Below are 26349 nucleotides of genomic sequence, written 5' to 3' on the forward strand. Positions count from 1 at the left end.
AAGAAAGACATTGAAGCTGTATCTTAAAGTGCATGGAGAATGAAAGAAATGGTGCCTCCGCAACCCAGAGATCAGCAACTGAGAATTAGATGTGAGCAAACCAAACCTTACTCACTCAGATAGATCAATAGATTAGATTCATGATCTATCGATCTATTGATCGATCTATCTATCTAATCTGATTGTTTTATGGCCATATGCATATATTTGTCTGTTTTAGGGCTGGTCTACACTTAAAATTCAGATTGACCTACCTATGTCTCGGCGTGGGGAGGATTCACACACCCTGAGCACTGTAGCTAAGCCGACCTAGCCCCTGGTGTAGACATGGCTATCGCCACTTGGGGAAGTGGATTACCAACGTCAAAGAAAACCCCCATCTCTCAGGAAGTGTCTCCACTATAGCGCTACAGCTGCAGCACTGTGTAGCTGTGTGGTTGTAGCACCCATAGTGTAGCCATGCCCTTAAGATGTTGGTCTCTTTGAATAAATTATACCCCAAGATGAGCCGTTAGAATTGCTTTGGAGTCACTGTTACTTTCCTGAGAGCAGGTACTGTCAGTGATGTGACCCCCACAGCTAGGCACTGCCAATAGAAAGGCTTTTGAGTTCAACAGATGTCCCAGTGGACTTTGAAGACTTCAAAAAAGCTGGGATCAATCCTCTTCACTTCACCAGTTATGATGCTGGGAGCCCCATGGACCTGGCTTGTCCATCCACTTGCTGCACGTGGGCAAAGAGGTCACAAACTAACAAAACCCGGCTGAAGAACCTTTCTGCCTGGTGTAGAGCTGGACTTCCAGTCTTGGGAGCTCTGCTGTGATTCATTCCTTTCAAACACCAACTGCAGAATTAGTTATGCTGGGGGGAGCTTGCAAAATACCATGTATGGAAAGAGTCATTTCTGAGTACTCAAGTACAACAGTACCGCTTTTAGCCCCTTTTGCTGATAGTCCCTGAAGTTACGTAGTGTGCTGCTGTAGCCCAGTCTAGTGACCCCAATGGACCATTCAGTTTTACATACAGGTGTGTGCAACCATGAGCTGCCTGAACTCTCCAGCAGCCTGGGAGGTGTGTGCTACCTGCACAGACCTGGCATAATTGGCAGCAGAGAGGAACTGTTGTGCCCAGGCACTGAGAAGACTGGTACTTTGTTTCCAACATGAGCACTGCACCGCAGGGACTGACAGCAGCATGCTGGGCCAGCCAAGGCAGTGTGGGGCGAGTGCTGTTAAGTTGGCTCATTATATACAGTTGCACACGCTAAATAAATTCTCTCCAGGGCAGCTCAAGGAGCAGATCCTACCTAGGAGGCTGGCCAAAGGCTGCCGGGCAGTAATTGGCTGGATAATTTTTCTCTCATAAAGACTCTGCCTCTCTTGTTACATTCCTGTTCCAGGGCGACATCACTTTTTGTTTTGCAACAAGGCAGCTCTATGCCATGGGCTGGAACAGTCCCAGAACCGCCACCCGCCCACTTTGCATTGCTATCAGGAGACGCGATTCCAAACTGGAGGCCCAAAAGCCAGTCCCCTTTGTGCTGAGCTTGGAACGAGGTCACTTTGGAGCAACTGCCCTTGCTGTGCCACCTCTGTCCCTGTCGTGTGGAGCGGGTCAGACAGGGTATGTTTTCCAGGGAAATGGTGACTTTTTGTTGTCACGCTGAACATTTTCATTACAAAGCCAAAAGGTTTTGGTTGGAAAGTTTTCAATTTGGGGGCTTTCCATTTTTTTCTATAAACACCTAAATTTTGTGTGGAAAGCATTTAACTGAAAATGAAATTTTCCATCAAAAATAGTTTCTGTAGAATAATGTTGATGGCTCCTATTAATATGGGCTAAATTCGCTTCCACTGCCCCAGTCGATGTCCTGTCCCTCCAGCAGAGTTCACATGGGGCGGGGGAGGAATTGGGAGCTCCCCACCAGCTCTGCGATCGCTGTATCTCTGGCTGAGGCCTCTGGGGATCCCGGCTTGTCAGGCTTCCAGCTGAACCCAAACAGGCAGCTGCTCAGCTGCTAGGCAGGCTCCCGTTCTCGGCGCACGTCCGACTGCTCTAAGGACTGGAAAGCCGGAAGCAGGGGCTGCCCGGTGGGCTGGTACCCGTGAGCGAGACACAGCGTGTGCGTCGGCTTCACTTGCAGCGCCAGCACCAGCCCTCGGCCCCATTTCCCAGGCTGGAGCCAAAGCCGGTTTCCCCAGGAAACCCGTTCAGAGCTGCAGTGCTGCTGTGTGGAGCCTGGCTAGGCCATCTCTCCCTGGGCCCCATCGGTTAGTTCTGCCGGGCCCATGTGAGCGCGGTGCCCCCAGTGCGCATGTCGCACGTCTGCCTGGGAGAGCTCCGGAGCTAAAGCTGCGGCTGCACCAGAGCTGGGCGCCCCCATCCTGTGGAGAGGCTGGATGTACCTGACTGGGGGAGGCAAGAGGGATCCTCGCTGTGCTGCTACCAGGACAGTAAGATAGAACTTTTCCTTCTCTCGTTAGGGGGCAGAATGAATCCCTCTTCTCCAGCCAGCTGGGCTCCCACCTTCCCCTCTCTCCCATACGTTCATCAGAAAAACCAACGACTTCTGAGTGATGTCCAGCGCTTGGGGCATAGACACCAGAAGTGACAGCTGGATCCCACCCCTGCCTACAATGTTAAAAGGCCCCATTGGTGCAGTGGACGCATGCCAAGGATATTAGTTGGCTCAGTCTGGTTACCTAATGGATGCAGCCACACCACGTGCCTCCATCCCAGGGCAGTCCCACCCGAGAGCCTGAGAACCAGGATCCATGGAGTGAGCATTCCTCTCCTGCGGCAACAGGTGGGCTCTGCAAATGATGGTGGAGGGCAGCGTGAGGAAAGCTTGCACTAGCATTGCCTGTGCTGTATTTGCATCAAGGATAAATGGAGGACATGGACACGCAGATTGTGCCTGACATTCCACAGTGCTACATTCACTCAGAGTACGAGTCAAATACTACGCCCAGGGTGGTGAGTTCCCCATGAATTCCCACATGAGCACACAGTGCCCCTGTCCACCACACATACTCACACAGTGCATGCTGCGCACACATCGACTGCAACGAAAGAGACACAAACTGCACACTGAGGAGATGGCTGGCTTGTTTACAGGTTGCTTTTATTTACAAATATACTGAAATGTAATCTCTTTTTTTTTGTGGGCAGAAACGCAATGTATAAGAATCTCATATACCTTAGCTGCCAGGTGACAGTGGCAGGAAAAAAATGCAGTGAAATGAAATTTAAAAAACACTAATAAATAATTTAACAATGACAAGTAATTAAATAAAAAAGATCCAATCTACACACATTCTGGTGGCGTGTTACCAACACAGAGAGCAAGGGGCAGGAAGCTACTGTGAAAGGCAGGTGGTTAAGTATGAGGGAGCATATGCATATTTTGTACAAGTTAAACAAATTGTAACAGACAGCTACAAAATACTACATTTTGGTAACATAAATACAGAATATATAAATATACAAGTAATACAGCCATACACAGCTAAAAAAGGGTGTCCACTTAAAAACAGAGTTCCCACTGCAAAATAGCTGGAAGTCCCTTCACAGTCACTGCTAAATGAAACAACATTGTGCAGACCTAAGAGCAGCCAAGTTGTACCGTTAGGAAGCCTGCAGTAGAATCAGGAAATCAATCTATGATTCTGTGCTTATCCTTAGCAGTTACCAAGTTATTGAGCAAGGGAGTTAAACATGGAGTCATCCCCCTGCATTCAGCAAAGCACGTACACATGCTTGAGTCCCGTTGAAGCCAACAGGGTTTCAGAACTTGCTTAAAGTTAAGCCTGTATTGAAGTACCTTGCTGAATGGCAGGTTAAGTACTTAACTTGCTCTGAATTCAAGTTGCTGTGGATGTGCTATTCGTGCCCTCTGTGCCACACAGCGGCACTGTGCTAGGAGAGGAGGGCACACTAAAGTGGGACTTAGACACACAATGACAGCTGCTCATTAACACACCTCCCAAATACTTCAGGCTCTAGAGATGTAAAGCACATGGGAACTTTGTAACATTGTGTACCTGGAACTGGCTCCAAGTACTGTGGCTGTGATGGGATCGCTAATGTGTCCTCTCTTTCCTTTTGCTCTTGTGACCAACCCTTGTGGTTGGATGAAGCGTCTCTTTCTCCTGGGTCCTGTAGTGGAGTCTTATTGAGTTAGTGTGACATCACCATGGAAATTCTGGTGATGTCACAAATTGAATGGATCATCTGGCCGTCAGGAGCAGAGAGACCATGAGTCTCTGGGCGGAATGAGGGATGTGGCTTGAAATATCGTTGATCATTAGAAAAGGTGAAGAGGAATCCTGCCCCGGGTAGGGAAAGGGACGTGGAATTACATCAACCACTCTGCAAGGCGTTACCAGGCTGAAGGTGCCTCCCTAACCAGTGACTGTGCTGCAGAGTGGACACGTTGCTGCTGACAGACAGGCACCGGCCTTCTCAGAGCACCCCTCTCCTGAGGCTGGCAATAGTCACACTGAGCAGAGTGAAACATGTTCATGCTGCAGCTCACTCCTTGTGCATGGCTAGCAGCAAGTGGGCTTTAGAACGCAGACACATTTGGTGACAAAGCATTTGAAGAAGAAAAAAGACCAAGATTTGTGGGACATGTTTCAGCTTAGAGATGGCAACAGGGCCGGCTCCAGGCACCAGCGCAGTAAGCAGGTGCTTGGGGCGGCCAAGGGGAAGGGGCGGCAGGTCGGGCTCTTTGGCGGCATTTCAACGGCGGGTCCCTCGGTCCCTCTCAGAGGGAAGGACCTGCCGCCAAAGAGAAAGCGGCACAGTGGAGCTGCCACCGAAGTGCCGCTGATTGCGGCTTCCCCCCACCCCCCCGACCCGCCGCTTGGGGTGGCAAAAACCCTGGAGCCAGCCCTGGATGGCAAACAAAAATTATTTTACTGACAGCACCATAATTATCTCCTACTTGGTGGGCATGAAACACATTTAGCATCATAAAGCCAATTATTTGGAAAGTAAGTCCCTCTCCTCAGCATCATACTGAGACTGTGGTTAGTATAGGCCTGAGATGAGCTGCACGTTGTGGGGGAATTCTTCCATTGGCAGTGACACAATGAAATGGAAACACGCTAGTTACTAGGTTAAAAGCGTGTGCTGGTCTGTGAGTACAGGGGCTAAATACTGCATCAATTAGTTACCGCATCTGATGCAGGAAAATATTGCAGTGTGCTAGCATCACTTTTGGGCACAGAATTGATCATTTGCACAATACAGACTTCTGAGGAAGCTATCATTTAGCATGTTCACATTATGATAACCTTTCGTTCAATATTATTGCGTGAACACAAACCTAATCAATCTTCTTTTAGTTAATTGCATCTTGTCACTGCTTTAGCCTAAGTATTCCTTCTTTAGCCAAAACAGCATGATTGAAATGCTATGAAGAGCTCACTTGATGTATTTATACGAGAGAGAGGTTAAATTGCTAGAGAGAATTATCACTGTAAGGTACATGTAATAAACTGCTGTCATGACCTCTACCCTTCAAACTCCCATATGTACAATCACTATTTGTGGTTTCTGTGAAACTGCCAGATGCTAAGAGTTTTGGGCAAGAATTTATCAATGTGACTCAGTGTAAGATATTATTGCTGTATGGCCCATTACACATTTTACTTTCACCTGATCAGTGACATTTCCCTTGACAATACAAGAGTAAACCAGAAATCAAAAAGGTCAGAGGTTGCTTTATAATATTTTACTGCAGGTCCCGGGTTAAAACCACAATGATCACGCTCCTGTGGGATAATCCGTACTACAAATAAGAGTGACATTTATTTTGCTTTAATGAACTTTGGCCTTTGCCAGATATCACTGGCCTGCTCGAAGTGACTGGCCATGCTTTTAAAAGTGCATCCCCCTCTTGATTGGCTTCAGTTCACCCTGGCACTGGAAATATAGTTAGCCATGTTGGCCAAGAGATCGCATGTACAATGCACTTGGCACCAACTAGAGCATAATATGGGGGAACACATGGCTAAGCATTGCCATACAACACACCAAAGGCACAGCCGAGAGTATATTTATACCTACATTGCAATACATGCCGAGGTGGTATAGTGCCATCCCAAGAGCAGCAGAAGGGTTATCGATACTTGAGCTCCAAAGCGGGCTTGCTGATTCCTTTCTTGGAAGTGGATTTTTTCAACATCCAGCCCAGAACCAGAGGTAGACATGGAGCAGGGGAGTCTCCAGACTGTGGGGCACATTACAGTGCTCAGACAAGTCTCAACATTCACTAATTATGGCCTTTGATTCTGCACTGGTAAAAGAGGAGGTCTGACTGGTGGGATCCTGTGATGGTGTGTAGATGCCATAAACATCAGAGGCTGGAGCTTGTGAAGACACTCCTGCTCTGAGAAAAGCGATATTTGCTGGGGGTGGGATTAATCCTGTGAGGTGGGTAGTTACAAATGTTTCCAATGTACCACATGAGAAATGCTCAAATTCTGGCTCCTAATGCAATGGAAATATCCAGGTCACCTGAGTTCTTTACAGATACCAGCTAGTGTGAGCAGGGGTGTTTTTTGGTACAGCGTAAGGGGAAAAATTGGTGATGCCTGGGTTAGAACAAAGGTAGTCAAGCCTTTTCCTCCCAATTGGCAGAAGATATCCAATGGGCTCCCAAGCCCTGCTTTAACTGGTAAAGCCGCTCCTTCCCCCCGCCCCAGGAGATAAAAAGGGGCTCTGCAGAATGCATGCAGTTGTGATTGACCCGTGACTGCTGTGAGACTGGCAGGTTGCAATTTGGGCTACTTCCTGTTCAAGGTAGGAGAGCTACATGCAGTAGCAAGGAGATGGCTTGAGCTTTGTTAGCCCAGAACGTCTGGGGCTGGAGTGGACTAGAAAGAATGGAGCAACCCGGGGGTGTGTCTGTGTGTTCAAGCGAGAGGGCCCTTCTGCCTGACTTGGGACACTGTGCTGTGGGCAGCAGAGCAGAAGGGAGACCTCCAGCCGTGCCATCTCTCCTGCATGATATGAAGACTTCCTTTCCCAATGGAGCCTTTCCTCACCTCACCAAGGTGCAAATGCTTGTGTTTCTCCTGGCCATGGAAGCTGGGTTTTAAGAAAGGCGTAAAATGGTTTCTGAGCTCCACCCATGCTTGTTTGGAATGAACACTTTTGTTTGCTTTGCCACCCCTGGATGGGATGTGGCTCTGTTTTCCCCATGTTTAGTGAAGTGGGGAGAGTTAATAATCACCTGTGATGTAAAAAGTGCTCTCTTGCCCTCTTTTGTTTTAAATCTGTGTCCCAGATGAGTTATACCATTTGCCACAGAGCAATGCAGGTCCTTTTTTGGCTGACTCGGCTCTTTCTTGCCCTACTTGGTATTCACCCCTTTGGGAAGCAAGAAGTAGCCCTTTCTGGTTCAGAAAAGGGTGCTTAACTTTTCATGGGCAGCTCCCATGACAGCCGGGCCCTATCCTGAGCAGGCAGTGCTACTATCCCAGGAAACTGGAACATACATACGCTGCCCCGAATGTAACGAGGCTGTGGAGTCTGTTACATTTTTGGCTGCCTGTGGCCCATCAAAGTGGCATGGAGGGCCTCATGGCTATATGCCAGACACCTCTGAGTGCTTAAGAATTTTTGCATAGTGCACTGAATCTTATGTGTGACTGCAGCCCCTGAGCCTGCACCATGCGTCACACGCCAGGAGTTAAATTAACCAGCACGTTGAACTTGGTTTTCACTGGTATGGTCAGTGTTTTGAACACATTTATTTAAGAATGGGCCTGACATACCTAACTTTTCCCTCCTCACCCATCTTTATTCGTTTTTGAACACACCCTATCATTACTTCTATTACCTTGCCAAATTGTTCCTCACTAAGTCTTCTCCGTTACGAGACATGGGCATATTTGTCTGGCTCTCCACCTGATAATTATTGTCTGCAGGCAATATTTATAACTAGAATATTATTATTTATCATGTTTTATGCCCTACAAAAATCTATAATGGCTGCTCAAACTTCAGCAAGGGCTGTTGAGACAGTCCTCTTTATCTCTGCATAATGAGCCCGGGTCTCCTCCCATTTCGCTAGTGTAGGTCTGGAGTAACCACTGGAGGCAACAGAGAGTCACATCAATGTGTGAAACTTGCATCAGTGAGATCAGACTCAGGCTCGTGCCAGAGCCTCATGCTCTCTGGGTTCTTTGTCACTTGGTGCACATGTCAAGGACACGTCTCAGGGTCTGGGCTAGGAGTTTAGATCCTGCGCTTTCCTTGACAAAGGAAGAAAATTAATTAAAGGAGGTCTTAATTGTTCCAGATGGACAATGGAGTGTAGCACATTTATGTCTCATGCAAAACCTAAATAAACAGAACAGAATGAACAACACGTGGTTGCCAATCACAGTCTAGGCTTGAAAGTTGGCACTAAATTACTTACAAATAAAAGTAAATGTTTATTCTCACACATTAAAAATTAAATAAAGCTCTGTGTCGTGTAAGCACCTTTTGTTTTAATTATTCAAGATTAATACTAATCTAAATGCATCTGTCCCTAACATGCAGCTTCTCTCCAGGGTCATAGACCTTTTTCAATTATGAAATCACTGGCTTTGCCACAAGGCTTCTTGTTAACCAGTTTTTCTAAGTATCATACAGTATAAGGGCTATAAACTAAGGAGCAGATTGAGGGTTATGTAGAAAAAGTGTAGAAAGGAAACAAATGTTGAACGTCACATTTACATTAACGTCTCACAGTTCAAATGGCAATTTATCCACAACATAGCATGAGTCATGCAATAAGAAAGGGGAGGAGTCTCCAGTTTCTTTGATTTATTCGTCATATGGTCGACTGATGTCAGTCTCAGTGGCTTTTAAAAAAAAGTTTAAATATCCAAACGAAAGGAAGAAAGAAAGAAGGAAAAAGGTCTAGCTTTTCACACAGTCATTTCCTTTACAATGCGGAGCTCAAACCAAACCCAGGGCTGCTGGAGAGCTGGGTGTTCCATTCGTCCCAGGCCTGGTCCAAGCTGGATAACTGAGGATGTCTATGTGTGAGTGGGGGCGGGGGGTTGGTGGGTTGATTGATTGATGTAATATATGGTCCTCCTAAAAATGCTCGTGGCAGTCCAGAGGCGGCAGGAGTCACTGTGAAGGAAGAGCTGGGCAACATATGGCTGTAGAGTCTGCTCTGCAAAAAGTCACTTGCTAAAGATACACCAGCTATTTGTTTTCTTTATTATTATTATTTTCATGAGGCGAAATATGAGCTCTGCATAGAGTACAGCCTGTCAATGGGGTTTCCTACTCTAGCCTGCATGGAGTTAACTTCTGAGGAGGCAAGGAAACAGTCGCTCAAGCTAGTCAAAGAGGTATCACTGTCGATATCATGAAAAATGGAGTCGTTTCCTGCAAACAAAATGTACAAATTAAGCTTGGTTCTGTGCAGAGAGAGAAATACAGACTCGGGATTCTCAGGCACTCGGAGGCACAATGTCTTTTACAAGTGAAAGTAAAAGCTAATACATTTTGTTTTCTTTTCCTAAGCTAATATAAATTAACTTTTCTGCAAGGCTCTGCTCTTTAAACAGGGACTGGAGATCAAATTCTAGGTGTTTCGATGGCTTTGATGCTGCACAGAAGGAGGAAATCTGCAAGCACTTCCTTTACGCTGCTGTCTCCAGCACATAAAAAATTCTTCTCTAATTGACATGAGCAGACAACCAACAGAGAGCAGGGAGGATCACATGCTCCTCACGAGCTGGGACCTTGCATTCCATAACAGAAACGTTGGGTAGTCAATTAATGCAGGACCAGGCCCCCAATGCTGACAATGGGAAACGGCTCTTTGGGAAAAAATGTTCCTCACCCAGACACAATGTAGTAAAAGTCATATCTGCAAATGCAATGGAGTTTTGTTTTGGAACAGAGACAATACTGCCTTTTATCTCCTTTCGTGGCTTAAATGTCAACTGACCACCTGGGAGGGCACCAGAAAGTGCTCCAGTGGCACTCAATTGAAATGGTTGCATTGTATTTCTTTGTGTTTGATTTGAGGCACAGACCATTTCTCTAGTGGGGATTCATTGAGCGAGCCAAGCAAAATGTTAGCCACCAAACCCGACTCCTCCAAAGTTCCTTTGGGCTTCAAGTTTCTTTATGAAATACACTTGAAATTCAGACTCCTCTGTTTCATTTACCAAACTGCCCAGTGTGCATGCACCTCTCTGCAACAAACACAACTGCACACAGCAGAGTCTGCTTTCCTCCTGCTGCATGCACGTCACTCCAGTGAGTGTTACCGAGAGAGCTATGTATCCATCTCAATACCAATGTGCCCATACTTCATAGAAGTTAAAGTGACGTAACTGAGCCATGTTGGGCTACAAGGTCACTATCACAGTTTGAAAAATCCTCTTAAATCATATTTAAATCCAAGACTGTAATAGTCCTGTAACAGCCATGACGCTTTTTACATTCGTGTAGCATTAGCAGTACCATGTAAAAGGTGCCATTTGGTTACACCTGGCCATGTGATGTGGTGAGTGGGAAATGGGTAGAAGCCAGTAATTATCTTAGGTCAGAAAGTATCATATAAGTCCGGGAGGGAATATTCTGTCCTGGCACATCTCGCAGCAATACAAGAGCTGCTCTTTAACAAGTCAGAGCATACCATTTGAGGGAGTTTATGGAGATGGTAATTTTTGCATTTGGGGACCACAAGATTCATTCCCTCTGTTGGAGCATGCAGGGCCGCCCAGAGGATTCAGGGGGCCTGGGGCAAAGCAATTTCGGGGGCCCCTTCCATAAAAAAAAGTTGCAATACTATAGAATACTATATTCTTGTGGGGGCCCCTGTGGGGCCTGGGGCAAATTGCCCCACTTGCCCCCTCCCTCTGGGCGGCCCTGGGAGCATGCTGCAAAATGCCTGCTTTTTTCTGAGCTTTGGGGGAAAGGGAAGGACTGTGAGGGTGGGCGGAGGGGGGTTCTGGTGCTGTTTAATTTCTGTTTGGTCACTCTTGGCTGACTCCGTTGGGGGTGGGTAACGTTGCTGGATTAGTAATTGCTAAGAACTGTATTTTGAAATATTTGTTAAGGGTGCCTAGAGCCTGGAACAGGTTTTCTCCTACCCATTTTTGTGCATATAAATAAATAAAAATAAAAACTATGCTGGTTCAATATATGCTCTAGCACAAATCGCAGAAAAAATATTGAAAAAATAAATCACTAGGCTGAACCTTTGCAGTCTGAACTGCCATACAGATAAGTGCTGCTCCCGGTACGTGGAGAGCCTTACCATAGGGGTTCATGTGGTCTCCTGGCATCTGTGGAGGGGTAAGACCTTGCTGGAATGGGTCCGTGCCATAACTGCTTTGATCCATTGCTACAATCTGCTGCTGTGGTGGTGCAAGTGGTGTGTAAGATGTCATCATTCCTTCCATTCGGTTGGACATTACTTCTGCAAAACAAACAGCGGAATCCATTTGCAGCTTAGCCATGAAGCCGAACACATGGGGTTTATACCCTGCTTACTGCCCACTCTGTGCTACACTGGAATGCGAGGCCACTAGTGAGATGGAATTACTAAAACTTCTACTATAGTGAAAACACTCTTAGGACCAACCAGCCCTGGGCTCCCCGCGGGGTCAGTGCGTGAGGAGTCAAAGACAGTGTAGTAAGTGATCACCATTTGCTAGAAACCGTGTGTCCTCCAGAGGTCTGTGGTTTTGTCACACTGTCCAGCTCTCCAGGTCCTTCTACTGCAGCATCACTCTTCCTGGGAAAAATCAGCAGCTCAATCCCACTTTGTGGGAGAGAATTGAATAGCCCTGACCCATTTCAGTTAGATTTTAAAGGAACTACAGGAAAGCCCAGAGCACCAGTGAGATGGCCAAGTTATTCTGTTTGTGCCCAGAGTTCAGAAACCAGCAGTGCTTGGAAATACCTGCCTCCTGGGGGGTGAATGTGAGAGACCAGGACACTGTCTCACAAAGGCAGAGTTAGGCATTCAGCAAATCGCTGCTACCCAACTACCACATACTCAGCTGCAACTCAGCCAGTAGGAAATCCCAGTGTTAAGGGGAGCATTTATCCTGCGGGTCAGTTAGAGCCAGATTTCCAAAACAGCTCAACTCTCATTTAGGCAGCAAAGTCAGTGGCCAGGTTTCCCAACCAGCTCCTTGGAAAATCTGGTCTTGATTGTGGATGCAGATCAAGTGAAAACTTGGACCCTTAACGACAGGGATCTGGTACAATCAGAAAGGCATCTTTTTTCATCTCTTGCTCAGAGGTTCCTAGCTCCTGGAACAGGACGGCAGAACGAATGCTGCAAATGTCTCCCTGGAATCAGAGGTGCCTCCCAACCCCCTGGCCCTGACTCTGATGAGGCTGATGTAGAATGATTAGACTTCCTGCTCAATCTTCCATCACTTGTTGTGTCTTCTCTCCAATTACACTGTATGCATTTTGGGGCAGAGAAGTGCCCAGTGCCCAGCACAATGGAGCCCTGATGCTGCCTGTCACGTCACAGCAGTGCAAATAACCAGTAATTGTGAAAAAGTGCTCGAGAGGAATGAACGCCGTGCATTTCATTATACTAGTGAGCAGCTCAGAGTATAGGCTGCTGAGAATCCAAAGAGAGCAAGTTTCAGAGTAGCTAGGAAGAATGTGGAGACTGGAATGGCTCAGAAGTAGGCGGGGGGGCCAAACAGCGTCCCCTTTCCATTCCCATCAGCATCTCCAGACTGTACAGTATTCGCATCGGTGCACTTCGCTGCTACTGCTAAGGGGCCACCTAACACTGGGCCACTGCACAGACACTGGGCCTCCTCCCAGGGCCATCCCTAGTTATTCTGGGGCCCGATGCGGCCCCCTCCCCCATGGGGTAGGGGGGGACCCCGGAAGGGGGGGCTGGCTTGGGGGGTAGGGAGGAACCACCCCGCAGCACTCACCAGTGGCGCAGCTGGGGTCGGGTCCCTGCACTTCCTGCCGCCGGTGAGTGCAGGCCTGGCCCTGCTGCAGTCCTCAGGGGCGGGAAGAGGTGGGGCTGGGGCAGAGCAGGGCGGGAGCTTTGGGGAAGGGGTGGAGTGGGGGCAGGGCTGGGGCGGAGCAGGGGCGGGAAGAGGTGGGGCTGGGGCAGAGCAGGGCGGGGGCTTTGGGGAAGGGGTGGAGTGGGCGTGGGGCAGGAGCGGGAAGAGGTGGGGCAGGGTGGGGGATTTGGGGAAGGGGTGGAGTGGGGGCAGGGCTGGGGCGGAGCAGGGGCGGGAAGAGGTGGGGCTGGGGCAGGGGCGGGGGTGTGGGGCCTGGGGAAGAGGTGGGGCAAGGGATGGAGCAGCACGCACCTGCGCAGGGCACCAGGCAATGTGGTGCCCCAAGTTTCCTGGTGCCCTACGCAGCTGCGTACTTTGCGTATGGTAGGGGTGGTCCTGCGCCTCACAAATGACCTGTGGATCCCTCAGATTCAGAGTGGCCACAGCACCCTTTTCTATGGCAGGGGAAAACTGGTTTGAGGGATCCACAAATGGGGACTCCCCTAAACCTCTATCCTCCTGCAGGTTTGACCACAGGGAGCGGATGGCAGGGACCTGAGTAGGGGCCCAGGAGGTTTGGCCCAATGATAGATACAGGTGTAACCGGAGGGCCCGGCCGGTGTGAACAGAACCTCTCTCTGTGAGTATAGGTCACTGTGTGCACAATAGAAAGCGATGTCCTCTGTATGGACGAACACATGGCTGTATACTCCCTCCCACACACGCTATGATAAACCCACAAAGCCCCTTCCCTTCTCCCTGCTTCCATCACAAACATGGCTTTACCTTGCCCTAGTCGCTGAGAATTTTGCTGCTCCTGCTGCTGCTGATGCCTCCGTGCTAGTTTCTTCATCTGAATAAAACAGGAAACACAGGATAATCTCATGGATTTGAATGGAAAGAGCTGGTTTAGTTACAAAACTCTGTGCAAATGTCAAACCTATCAATACAGTGTGTATATTCCCGTACACCCCACCAGGGGCTCAACTGTCATTCCTGAGCATATAAATTTGGGTTTGCAGTTCCATATTTGCATATACAAACTAGTCCTTATCTAGCATTGCTTGGACCATTCTACTCTAGGTGCAGATGTCTGGAAATAGGCCTTCCTACATGAACATAGTCTGTGCAGTACATGCAGAAATATGCACTTGTGAGGAGCCCACATGTCACAAAACGGTTTTATAAAACCTAATTCCTGCCTGGTTATCTCAGTGACGTAGACCTTTTAGTGAAAGGGAAGAGCTGTGCATGGCTGCCATTGCTGCTGGGAGTACTGTACACGTGCTTCAGGCTTTACTTTTGAGATTTGGACAAATAACTTACCTTTGCTCTTTGGTTCTGAAACCAGACCTGGACAACTCGCACACTGAGTCCTGTTTCAGCTGCTAGTGTTTCTCTGACCTACAGGAGGAAATGTTTAAAGAAGAATTAACTTACACCTAAGTAGGTGGGTCAGGAGAGAGATCATGTCATTTTTTTTTTTTAACCTATGAAACACTGATTTGTAAATTTGGCTAAGAATAAAATTTTGATATTTTGGCCAATAAACACAATTTGTCACCACGAACAAAGGCAAATGGCAACCCTGAGACACATCACACTTATCCCAAGTGACACATTTTCTATAGATGCAGATAAATGTCACTTTTTCACAGTGAAGACACACTTCAGACAGCAAAAAAAAAAAAATGGAGCAGAAACGGCAAAGTATGTTGCCTTTCACAAAGAGGTGATTTTCCACCAGTTTTACCAGTGATGCAAATAGTTTTTTCCACAGTCCTATCTGCTATAAATGACTGAACATCCTGGTTACATTTTGTAAAGCCAGGGCTGGAACAATAACTACAGGAATGGGGATGTGCACTCATCTCCTTAGAAAAGTGACTTCTTCAGTTTTGGAGGGGCCACATGATTCCTGAGACTCTAATGGTAAATGATCAGTTCATGTTTTATTAGCAAATTTTTGAGCAACCAAATATTTCCCTTGTGTAAGGGTTTTCCACAGAGTTTGGTATTGTGTTCTGTGGGCTACCAGCAGAAAACCAGATTGCTTGCGGGTCTCTGCTGAAGAGCCTACCTTCCTACATGGCTTTGAAGACACTTCAAAGGATGCTTTGAATGCTCTTCTCTGCTGCGTTGTAAGTATTGTCCTTGGTCGTTTGGGTCTCCTTGGGTCTTTTCCATCATCACTCCCTTTTCCTTGGTTTGCTTGTCCTTTGGTTGGTTTAACATCTCCATCCTCATCATCACTTTTAACTGTCAAGAAACAAAAACTATCAGAACATTCTCTTTGGTTTGCTAAGAGAATAGGACTTTTGAAAGGATATATTCATGGAGTAACAATACACCCCCTTAAGATAATGAACTCAGCTATTACCCTTCATTTGTTTTAAAACTTAAAATTAACCCTAAGTCGGATGATATCATGTTAAACGGGACCTTGTGCATAAACGCCAGGCCAAAATCCAGCAAGCACTTAAGTATGCATGTAACTGAGACTGAAGTCAATGGGACTACTCATGTGAGTGTCTTTAAACATTTGCAGAATCAGGCCCTGTTGATTATTCTATGCTGTACATTGTATGACTTTAAAAACTGTGGTTACCTCTAAGGTTACAAAAGAAAGAAATTTTAAATATAAATGTTATTAAAAATCTAAAAGTTCTTTTAATCAAATCTATATAGTTTAAAATTGGTTGTTTTTTTAATATTTTTGCAGCCCCAGAGGTAACTTTTAACATATTACTTGTTTCTGCATTTCTGCATATTATGGAAAACCTCAATAATCTCTCTCAGTGCACTACACATCTACAAATACATTAGAAGCAAGAGGAAGACCAAGGACAGTGTAGACCCCTTACTCAATGAGGGGGGGAAAATAGTAACAGAAAATGTGGAAATGGCAGAGGTGCTTAATGGCTTCTTTGTTTTGGTTTTCACCAAGAAGGTTGGTGGTGATTGGACGTCTAACATAGTGAATGCCAGTGAAAATAAGGTAGGATCAGAAGAGGCTAAAATAGGGAAAGAACAAGTTAAAAATTAGTTAGATGTCTTCAAGTCACCAGGGCCTGATGAAATGCATCCTAGAATACTCAAGGAGCTGACAGAGGAGATATCTGAGCCATTAGCGATTATCTTTGAAAAGTCATGGAAGACGGGAGAGATTCCAGAAAACTGGAAAAGGGCAAAAACAGTGCCCATCTATAAAAAGGGAAATAAGGACAACCCAGGGAATTACAGACCAGTCAGCTTAACTTCTGTGCCCAGAAAGATAATGGAGCAAATAATTAAGCAATCAATTTGCAAACATCTAGATAGTAAGGTGATAAGTAACAGGCAGCATAGATTTGTCAAGAACAAATCGTGTCAAACAAACCTGATTAGGGTGACCAGACAGCAAATATGAAAAATCGGGACAGGGCGTGGGGGATAATAGGAGCCTATATAAGAAAAAGACCCCAAAATCAGGACTGTCCCTATAAAATCGTGACATCTGGTCACCCTAAACCTGATAGCTTTCTTTGACAGGGTAACAAGTCTTATGGATAGGAGGGAAGTGGCAGACGTGATATATCTTGACTTTAGTAAAGCTTTTGATACTGTCCCACATGACCTTCTGATAAACAAACTAGGGAAATGCAACCTAGATGGAGCTACTATAAGGTGGGTGCATAACTGGTTGAAAAACCATTCCCAGAGAATAGCTATCAGTGGTTCACACAGTTCACAGTCATGCTGGAAGGATGTAACGAGTGGGGTCCTGAAAGGATCAGTTCTGGGTTCTGTTCTGTTCAATATCATCATCAATAATTTAGATAATGGCATAGAGAGTACACTTATAAAGTTTGCGGATGATACCAAGCTGGGAAGGGTTGCAAATGCTTTAGAGGATGGGGTTAAAATTCAAAATGATCTGGACAAACTGGAGAAATGGTCTGAAATAAATAGGATGAAATTCAATAAGGACAAATGCAAAGTACTCCATTTAGGAAAGAACAATCAGTTGCACACATACCAAATGAGAAATGACTGCCTAGGAAGGAATACTGCAGAAAGGGATCTGGGGGTCATAATGGACCACAAGCTAAATATGAGTCAACAGCATAACACTGTTGCAAAAAAAGCTAACATAATTCTGGGATGTATTAGCAGGAGTATTGTAAAGCAAGACATGAGAAGTAATTCTTCCACTCTACTCTGCGCTGATTAGGCCTCAACTGGAGTATTGTGTCGAGTTCTGGGCGCCACATTTCAGGAAAGATGTGGACAAATTGGAGAGAGTCCAGAGAAGAGAAACAAAAATGATTAAAGGTCTAGAAAACATGACCTATGAGGGAAGATTGAAAAAACTGGGTTTGTTTAGTCTGGAAAGAGAAGACTAAGGGCGGGACATGATAACAGTTTTCAAGTACGTAAAAAATTGTTACAAGGAGGAGGGAGAAAATTTGTTTTTCTTAACCTCTAAGGACAGGACAAGAAGCAATGGGCTTAAATTGCAGCAAGGGAGGTTTAGGTTGGACATTAGGAAAAACTTCCTAACTGTCAGGGTGGTTAAGCATTGGAATAAATTGCCTACGTAAGTTGTGGAATCTCCATCATTGGAGATTTTTAAGAGCAGGTTGGACAAACACTTGTCAGGGATGGTCCAGATAATACTTAGTCCTGCCTTGAGTGCAGAGGACTGGACGAGATGACCTCTCAAGGGCCCTTCCAGTCCTATGATTCTATGCTTTTATGTGTGGCCTGTGCATGAGCCTCTATGAGTGTGTGTAGGCCTGGGTCCATATAAGTATATATTAGACTCTGTGTATGTGCATTTATAGCATAAATATATTTGTAGTGTGCATTAGTGGTTAGTAGTGAGAAATCCCAACTCCCATGCCAAAGGTTTATGAGTAAGTGCATATTTTTGTCCTCATTGAAATAACTTATGTGTCCACATCAATATCTGTGGCCAAAATTTATCATTCAAATAGGTCTATTTTATATGAATTTCACTAGACCACTGATTTTCATTCAGAAAACATTAATATACTATTCTGTAGATCTTTAAAATTAAGAAACTATAATTTTGATACGTTCAAATATCGTATTTGGGGAATTAACAAGTTAGACTTTTAATTCGTTTTAGGAGCTGATTCACATGCACCTCCATGTATTTCAGTTTAAGAGGCACCTTTTGTATAACGATTAAAGAGCAGTTCTGTCATTTCAATAACTGTGGCATCATTAACTTTCCAGATTGCTGTTTCTATGGGAAGGTTTGTGAAGGTTCATGTTGCTCATTGAAGAGTTATTTTTGTGGCCAGTGGATATTTGATTGGAGAAGAAGGTGCACTCATCCAGAGCTGTGTGAAATCATTTGCACTCACAGAGGGAATGGGGAGCATTGGGCTTTCACTGTTTTAAACAATGGAAGGAAAAATGTCTTGTGACACTCATTTTGTGGGGATGGAGTGGGCTGGGGTTTGGGGTTCTTTGTCAATGAAAAAAATGCTTCTCATCTGCTGGAGATGCTACTGTGTGTATCGTGGGCAAGTAAAGCTGAACTCAAATGCACATCATTATGCTTCCCTGATACCTCCTAGGCCTTGCTGATTTGATCATGACACACAAGGGGACTCTGGCTGGGGAGGATGTGTGCATCAGTGTCAGAAGTAAATGTCAAATGAAGCCAGCTGACAGCTGGCAACCACTGCCTGTGTGCTGTGATGCTAACACGTAGCATGGGAGAACAGGAGAGACCCATCCACAATGCTGTTGTTTGGCAGAAAGTGGATGAAGACAGAAACACGTATGTACTGAAGACTAGGGACTGATGATTTCAATGGGAATTTGTCTGAGTAAGGCCTGAGTATTCCTGAATGAGTTTCACATAGAGAGAACATCCTATCTGAAAAGCAGTAGGGGACCCACATACACTAGATCAATACATTTTAGTGGCCATATTTGCTAGGAACCAGAAACCTGCACATTGAGGTTTATGAAATGAGGAGTCTGAGGGCCTACAAATATGGTCTGGCACTAAATAAAACCCAGCTCTAGAAATGGCTTGAGAGCTGCACATCCTGCTGAGGCAGCAGTGTCCTTTGCCTCGCTACATTCCTGACATGGAAATACAAAATTTTAACAACGTGGAGGATGTGGATCTCAAAGCAAAGATCAAGGCTAAAAACTGCTCCGAGTTAGACTGAGAGTAATATATTTTCCCCATAAAACTGAAGCAAATATCCATGTTGCTTGTACATTTAATGGAATGATAATCGTTGTTTTTCTTAGACATTTTCTCAGAAATAGATGAGTGGTTCCAATGCCTACTAGCAATGATTTGTACGTGTCTCGAGCCTGGGAGCCAGAGATGGCACATCAGCAATGCAGGATTTTCAAATTATGATGAATGGATAAGGCAAAGAGGAATCCCATGCCTTCTGGAATTGCAAACGCTAGTGGGCTTGGAGCCTGATCTCTGCTGAGACCAGAGCTGCAAACGCTTGAGTGGGGATCAAAGCATGACATATTAACTCACTCACCTCACTGTCTGGTGCTGCTCCCCCGGCTCAGAATGGAGGGCAGGCAGGGTACTCATTCCCTAGAAAATCTTTCCTGGGAATTTGATGGGGGGTGGGCTTCTCCCCACCATAGTTCAAGATGCAGGGGCCAGGCCAATCGGCTGCTCTCAAAGACATCACAAGGGGACTGTGCATTGAAAGCCACTGGGCTTTTTCTTCCAGAGGACCACTAAAGGGGAGGGAGGTAGAAATGGAAGGGGTTCCCCAGAGGCAGTTGTGAGAAGTAGAACAGAGTCTCATAGTATGGGGGTGTCAAAGGCATGAATATTTCCCAAGTATTGGGACAATGAATCACAAACATCCACATCAGAGGGCTCAGGCCCGATTTCGTAAAATTATAACATGCTCTGTGCCGATTTGGTTGTTTGTCGGTTACTCATGGCAGGGCTCGAGATTTTGGGGGGTGAGGCCAGGCCGTTATGTCACCTACCCCATTTCACTGCTGCTAGTGGAATACCAGAAGCAGAGTTGAGAGAATGGAAATGTCTTTGTAAAAGGTGGGCTAATCAGCCCAGCAACAAAATGCTGGGCTTGAGAACAGTCACTTGTGTAGCCGGGAAGGAGGGTTCCCTCACTCGAAGGAATTACAGGGGGAAGTTCTCTGCCCTGGGCTATGCCGGAGCTCAGAACAGGTGATCATCAAGGTCCCTTCTGGCCTTAACATCAATGAACTGATGAGAAGAAACTGAGACACCTGAATCTCTCTTTTTGCAGGGTGGGCACCATCGCTCTGCGGAGCAGGATGGGGTACGGGATCACTCATTTTATTCCAATTCAAGTACTGCTGCTTTGGTAAAAACTGACCTGTGACAGTTACCCACCAGGAGGGTTGGAATAATTCTCAGGAATTTTTTTTATAAAAAGGAAGACAAGTAAATGCTATTTTTCCTGTAACTCGTGTTTAAAACTGGCAGGAAGTGCAGCTTCTGGAAGTGTCTGCATGGTGAGTGAGCTCTGTGTGACAGAAGTTACTAAATTAAATGTTATGACTCTAGGTGGCAATATTTGGTGGCAAAATGCCCAGTCTGGATTATTTTTTGGTATCTTTTAAGTTAACCCCTCCGTCCTGCCTTGACCTGCTGCAGGACTTCCTTAGTGTCAGAGCGAACTACTCAGACTGCACTAGCACAGTGGTTCTCAACCAGGGCTACGCAGGGGTCTTCCAGAGGGTACATCAGCTCATCTAGATTTTTGCCTAGTTTTACAACAGGCTACATAAAAAGCACTAGCGAAGTCAGGACAAACTCAAATTTCATACAGACAATGACTGGTTTATACTGCTCTATGTACTACACACTGAAATGTAAATACAGTATTTATATTCCAATTATTTATTTTATAATTACATGGTAAAAATGAGAACATAAGCAATGTTTCAGGAATAGTGAGCTGTGACACTTTTGTATTTGTATGTCTGATTTTGTAAACAAGTAGTTTTAAAGTGAGGTGTAAATTGAGGTACTCAAGACAAATCAAAGCCCTGAGAGGGATACAGTCATTTGGAAAGTTTGAGAGCCACTGATCTTGCGGACACGAAGCCACTGCTTTTGCCAGTGCAACACAAATTTCACAATTGGAATGCCACGCTCAGCGTTCAGTTTCCTTCAAGTCCCTGACATTTCAATATTGCATTTGTGCCTGTTCTTAGTATTCCCACTTGTGACTGGCAGAGAGACACTTATCTCAGAGAACTCAGGGAAATTACATCACTTCTTTAAGTCTATTTTGCAAGCCAGCTCTGTGTATTCCTCACGCCATACTGCATGTATAACACACCCTGTATGTATGTGCATGTACAGCAAGTTGTCTATACTCAGGTAGGAAATATGGGTGTATGATACAACCCCAATCTGTTATTTAAATGGATGGAAAGACTCCCATTGACAACATTAGGCTTTGGGGCAATACCTTATTTGGATCTCAGCATCTTGTAAATTATTCTTGTCCTCTACTAAGATGGTAGGACAACGAGCAATGGCCTGAAGCTAAGGAAGGAAAGATCTAGACTAGATATTTGGGGATAGCTCCTAACGGGCAGTGCCCAAGGGCAAAGGGGTCAAGGCACCAGCACAATGGAGTCTGAAAGAAAGGGCACCTATGGGTGGTCTTCAAAATCAGACTGAATGACTGGGCCCTGTGACCTCTTCTTCCACTCCCTGTGAATCTAGGGCTCAGGATGGCTCTGACTTTTCCATCCCACTTTGCCCGTTCATAACTATCAATTGGAACAGGTGCAAGAAGAGCTCACCTGAGTCTGAGTCATCGGGGCTCACAGAGCTCAGCAAGTCTTTTTCTTTTTCATAGTCACTTTTGCAGAGCAATTGTCCTTCCTTCAGAACAAATTCATCTCCTTTCCTCAGCTGTCGTTCACAGACACAGCAACTGAAGCAGCTTAAGTGGTAAACACATTCCAAGGCTCTCATCACAAATTCTGTTGGGGCGATCTTTTCCATGCAGCCACTGCACTTAGCAGCAAATAGCCTGTGAGAAGGAAAGGGAGGAAGGGGAAATGTCAGAACGTGTACCGTATTTATTTCAACATGAAAAATAGGTTCAGATTTTAATTGCACTGCAGATCAGCCTGCCACACGGCTTAGCACATTAGCGACCGGTGAACCTCAGTACCTCCAGCGGGACCCAACTTATTTGAATTCTGAACCCTTTGGTCTAGAAGTCTCTTGAGCTCTAGTTTCCTCATGAGATTTCCAGGGCACCTGTGGTTTGGTCGGGTTGGAAAGACCCAAAGAGCAGCCTCTGTCTCAAAATGTTGTTGTTCCTCCATCAGGGGATGAACCCAAGAGTTCCAGAGGCACAAGAGAAAAAGTGAACAAAAAAAAGTTACTTAATCTCTCTGAAAGCTTTAAACAAATGCAGTTCAGTTCAACTTTTGGAGAAAGATTTGAGTCAAACCTTAGGCTACCCAAACTAATTTTCTGATACCTAACCCAATAGTGATTTTGTAACTATACTGTCCTAGTATAATTATTGCTGTGGAGGATAACAAATGAGCATTGAAACAAGAAAGGGATCCTTAGTATGTAGAAGAAGGGGCATTATTGCCTGGGCAAGATATGTGGAAGAACACGAGTGTTCCTGGGGCGGTTGAGTCATTTCCAGACTAACCTGTTTCAGAGAAGGTAGTTTACCTTTTGGAAGGATGTGAACCCCCCTCTGGCTCCTCCAGAGGTACACAGTGTATGACCCGCTAAACCATTGCCATAATCACAGACTCCAGAACACTCACTACAGTTCATGAAACTCTCAGAACGCCCCCACTCTCAGCAATTGTTCATTTTCGAAAGTGACGCTTGAATCATTTCATTTAGTTTTATTTTGATTCTCTAATGGCAGTTGGGAAGCTCCCCCAGTGAGCTTGCATGAAAGGCGCCATTTCAAATAAAGGTGAGTGATTAATTAATTTCCTGTAGCATATAGTGTGCTCGGTGCGTCTAGATTTTAGCATCTTTTCATGGCAATACATAGAAATGCAAGGTAAGGTCTTGTAATATATCCATGTTTCCAAGGCAATGAGCAGCACATAGGTATTTGTATTGTAGACATGCTCTGCTCTGCTTACAGGGAAAAGAAAAATATGTCCTGAGGTTTTTTTCTCTTTGTTTTTCAAAATGACCACCTTTTGGTTAACAGGCAAATGGACTCCATTACAGGGTGCATGTCCTACCGTGGCTGCTAGATATGTGCCTCATAGGCCTTCATTTTGTCTCAGCTGAGGAAATACAGCAAAATGGCAGCTACTAGTTCTTTAGTGAAAAGGTGGGCGGAGTGTATGGGCAGGTGGGAGAGAACTTTCACATGCCTGTATATTGTACATGCCTCATAAACCAGCCAACAAGCTCCTCTTTGGATCCATAATGAACCAAGCCTATTAAATGGAATCTGATGCCCCAGGAGACTCTGGGACACCTCCAGAAAATAAGGCCATTTCATTTCCTACAGTGCATTGGATTTTCCGACAGCTATTTTTGCTGGTAGATGCAAACTATTAACAGAGGGAGAAAATCTGACCATACATTTGTATTGGTTGACTTAACAAAAGTATAAAAAGGCGTTAGCTGGTCAGTCCCTAAAAGGGAAATATTTGGTGCACCTGCATAATAAAATAGCTAAAAGGATTAAAAGCAGGGCTGTCGATTAATCGCAGTTAACTCACGCGATTAACTCAAAAAAAAATTAATTGTGATTAAGTGCCCTGTTAAACAATAGAGAATACCAATTGAAATTTATTAAATAGTTTTAGATGTTTTTCTACATTTTCAAATATATTGTTTTCAATTATAACACAGAACAAAGTGTACAGTGCTCACTCTATATTATTATTTTTAATTACAAATATTTGCACTGTAAATATGATAAAAGAAATAGTATTTTTCATCTCATACAAGTACTGTAGTGCAATCTCTTTATTGTAAAAGTGTAACTTACAAATGTAGATTTTTTTTGTTACATAACTGTACTCATAAACAAAACAATGTAAAACTTTATACTACAAGTCCACTCAGTCCTACTTCTTGTTCCGCCAATTGCTAAGACAAACAACTCTGTGTACATTTATGGGAGATACTGCTGCCTGCTTCTTAATTACAGCACCTGAAAGTGAGAACAGGCGTTCACATGGCACTTTTGTAGTCGGTGTTGCCAGGTATTTACGTGCCAGATATGCTAAACATTCATATGCCCCTTCATGCTTCGGCCACCATTCCAGAGGACATGCTTCCATGCTGATGATGCTTTTTAAAAAAATAACGTGTTAATTAAATTTGTGACTGAACTCCTTGGGGGAGAATTATATGTCTCCTGTTCTGTTTTACCGCATTCTGCCATATATTTCATGTTATAGCAGACTCGGATGATGACCCAGCACATGTTCTTTTTAAGAACACTTTAAACTGCCGATTTGACAAAACGCAAAGAAGGTATCAGTGTGAGATTTCTAAAGACAGCCACAGCACTTGACCCAAGGTTTAAGAATCTGAAGTGCCTTCCAAAATCTGAGAGGGACGAGGTGTGGAGCATGAATTCAGAAGTCTTAAAATAGCAACGCTCCAATGTGGAAACTACAGAACCTGAACCACCAAAAAAGAAAATCAAACTTCAGCTGGTGGCATCTGACTCTGGATTGTTATCGAGCAGAATCCGTCATCAGCATGGTTGAAGCATGAAGAGACATATGAATCTTTAGCGCATCTGGCACATAAATATTTTGCAACACCGGATACAACAGTGCCATGCGAACGCCTGTTCTCACTTTCAGGTGACACTGTAAACAAGAAGTGGGCAGCATTATCTCCTGAAAATTGTAACCAAACTTGTTTGTCTGAGTGACTGGCTGAACAAGAAGTAGGACTGAGTGGACTTGCAGGCTCTAAAATTTTACATTATTTTATTTTTGAATGAAGGGTTTTCTTGTACATAATCCTACGTTTGTAAGTTCAACTTTCATGATAAAGACATTGAACCACAGTACTTGTATTAGGTGAATTGAAAAATACTATTTCTTTAGTTTTTTACAGTGCAAATATTTGTAATAAAAATAAATATAAAGTGAGCACTGTACACTTTATATTCTGTGTTGTAATTGAAATCGATATATTTGAAAATGTAGAAAACATCCAAAAATATTTAAATAAATGGTATTCTATTATTAACAGTGCGATTAATCGTGATTAATTTTTTTAATCGCTTGACAGCCTTAATTAAAAGACAAGGAGCAAACAGTTCTAACCGCTTTAAAAAGTCATTTCTATTTAACTGTTTAAACCCGTTTGGCTCAGTTTAATTAAGCTTGTATCTTTTGCCTGAAGAGTTGTTGTGATGGAACAAGCTGAAGATTACCAAGTCTGGGGTGAAGGCATAAAACTCCTCTCACTGGCATCCGTTCATTCACACCACTGTGACAGTGAACCTGTGTTCGCCTCACTACAACTCAGGTGGATGGATACAAGGAGGGATGGGACCAGCCCAACAGGTGGGAACAGCCTCCGACAGGCTGTAGATAGAACAGCTTCTCAAGGGGGAAATTGCAGCCTCTGCAGTCTCAACCTTCCTGACTTCATTTGCATTTCAAATCAACGCTGTTGTTTAAAGTGATCTTTAAAAGGTATTTTAGACAGTGGCCATAGTCCTGTAACTCCAGGGAGGAGGATCCTTAAAAGAGTCTCCTTGCTGCTCCTGCAACTATGATAATACAGAATGAAACTCCGTGAGACGGCTGTGCTGTTAATTAAACATGTTTTGAATTACTGATGCATTCTAACCCTTTCTATGGACAGCTTCAGTATAAACACAAAGGGCCTGGCCCAAGGGATCCCATGAAGGCAGGTTACAACAATTGCACCCAGACAGTCTCTGAGGGGATAGGGACACTCTTCTTGTCTGGATGGAGATTAGCAGAGGCGCTGGCTACAGCAGACACTGAGGGCTTGTCTTCACTACCCACCCGGATCAGCGGGTAGAAATCGATCTCTCGGGGATCGATTTAACGCGTCTCGTCGGGACGCGATAATCAATCCCCGAATCGACGCGCTTATTCCACCAGCCTAGGTAGGAGTAAGCGCCGTCAATGGGGGAGCCGCGGCGGTCGATTTCCCGCCGTCCTCACAGCGGGGTAAGTCGGATCAGATATGTTGAATTCAGCTACGCTATTCCCGTAGCTGAATTTGCGTATCTGAAATTGATCCCCCCGTAGTGTAGACGTAGCCTAAATCTAGTCAAACTTGTTTGAGCCAAACCTCTCC

At 44.9% G+C, this 26349-nt stretch overlaps 1 protein-coding gene across 1 annotated transcript in view; it reads right to left on the reverse strand.

Annotated features, from left to right (window-relative positions):
* Positions 1-4889: 4889 nt before the first annotated feature.
* Positions 4890-26349, reverse strand: part of LMX1B (LIM homeobox transcription factor 1 beta) — a 129847-nt gene continuing 108387 nt past the window's right edge. The window contains exons 3-8 of the mRNA XM_054007899.1: positions 21843-22075; positions 15103-15281; positions 14349-14426; positions 13809-13875; positions 11291-11452; positions 4890-9402 (exon numbers count right to left, since the gene is read on the reverse strand). Of these exons, the coding sequence (XP_053863874.1) occupies positions 9245-9402; positions 11291-11452; positions 13809-13875; positions 14349-14426; positions 15103-15281; positions 21843-22075 (877 nt within the window). The 3' untranslated portion in view covers positions 4890-9244. The remainder of the gene's footprint in view (positions 9403-11290; positions 11453-13808; positions 13876-14348; positions 14427-15102; positions 15282-21842; positions 22076-26349) is intronic.

The sequence above is a fragment of the Malaclemys terrapin genome, chromosome 17, assembly GCF_027887155.1.
Source record: "Malaclemys terrapin pileata isolate rMalTer1 chromosome 17, rMalTer1.hap1, whole genome shotgun sequence".
NCBI lineage: Eukaryota > Metazoa > Chordata > Testudines > Emydidae > Malaclemys > Malaclemys terrapin.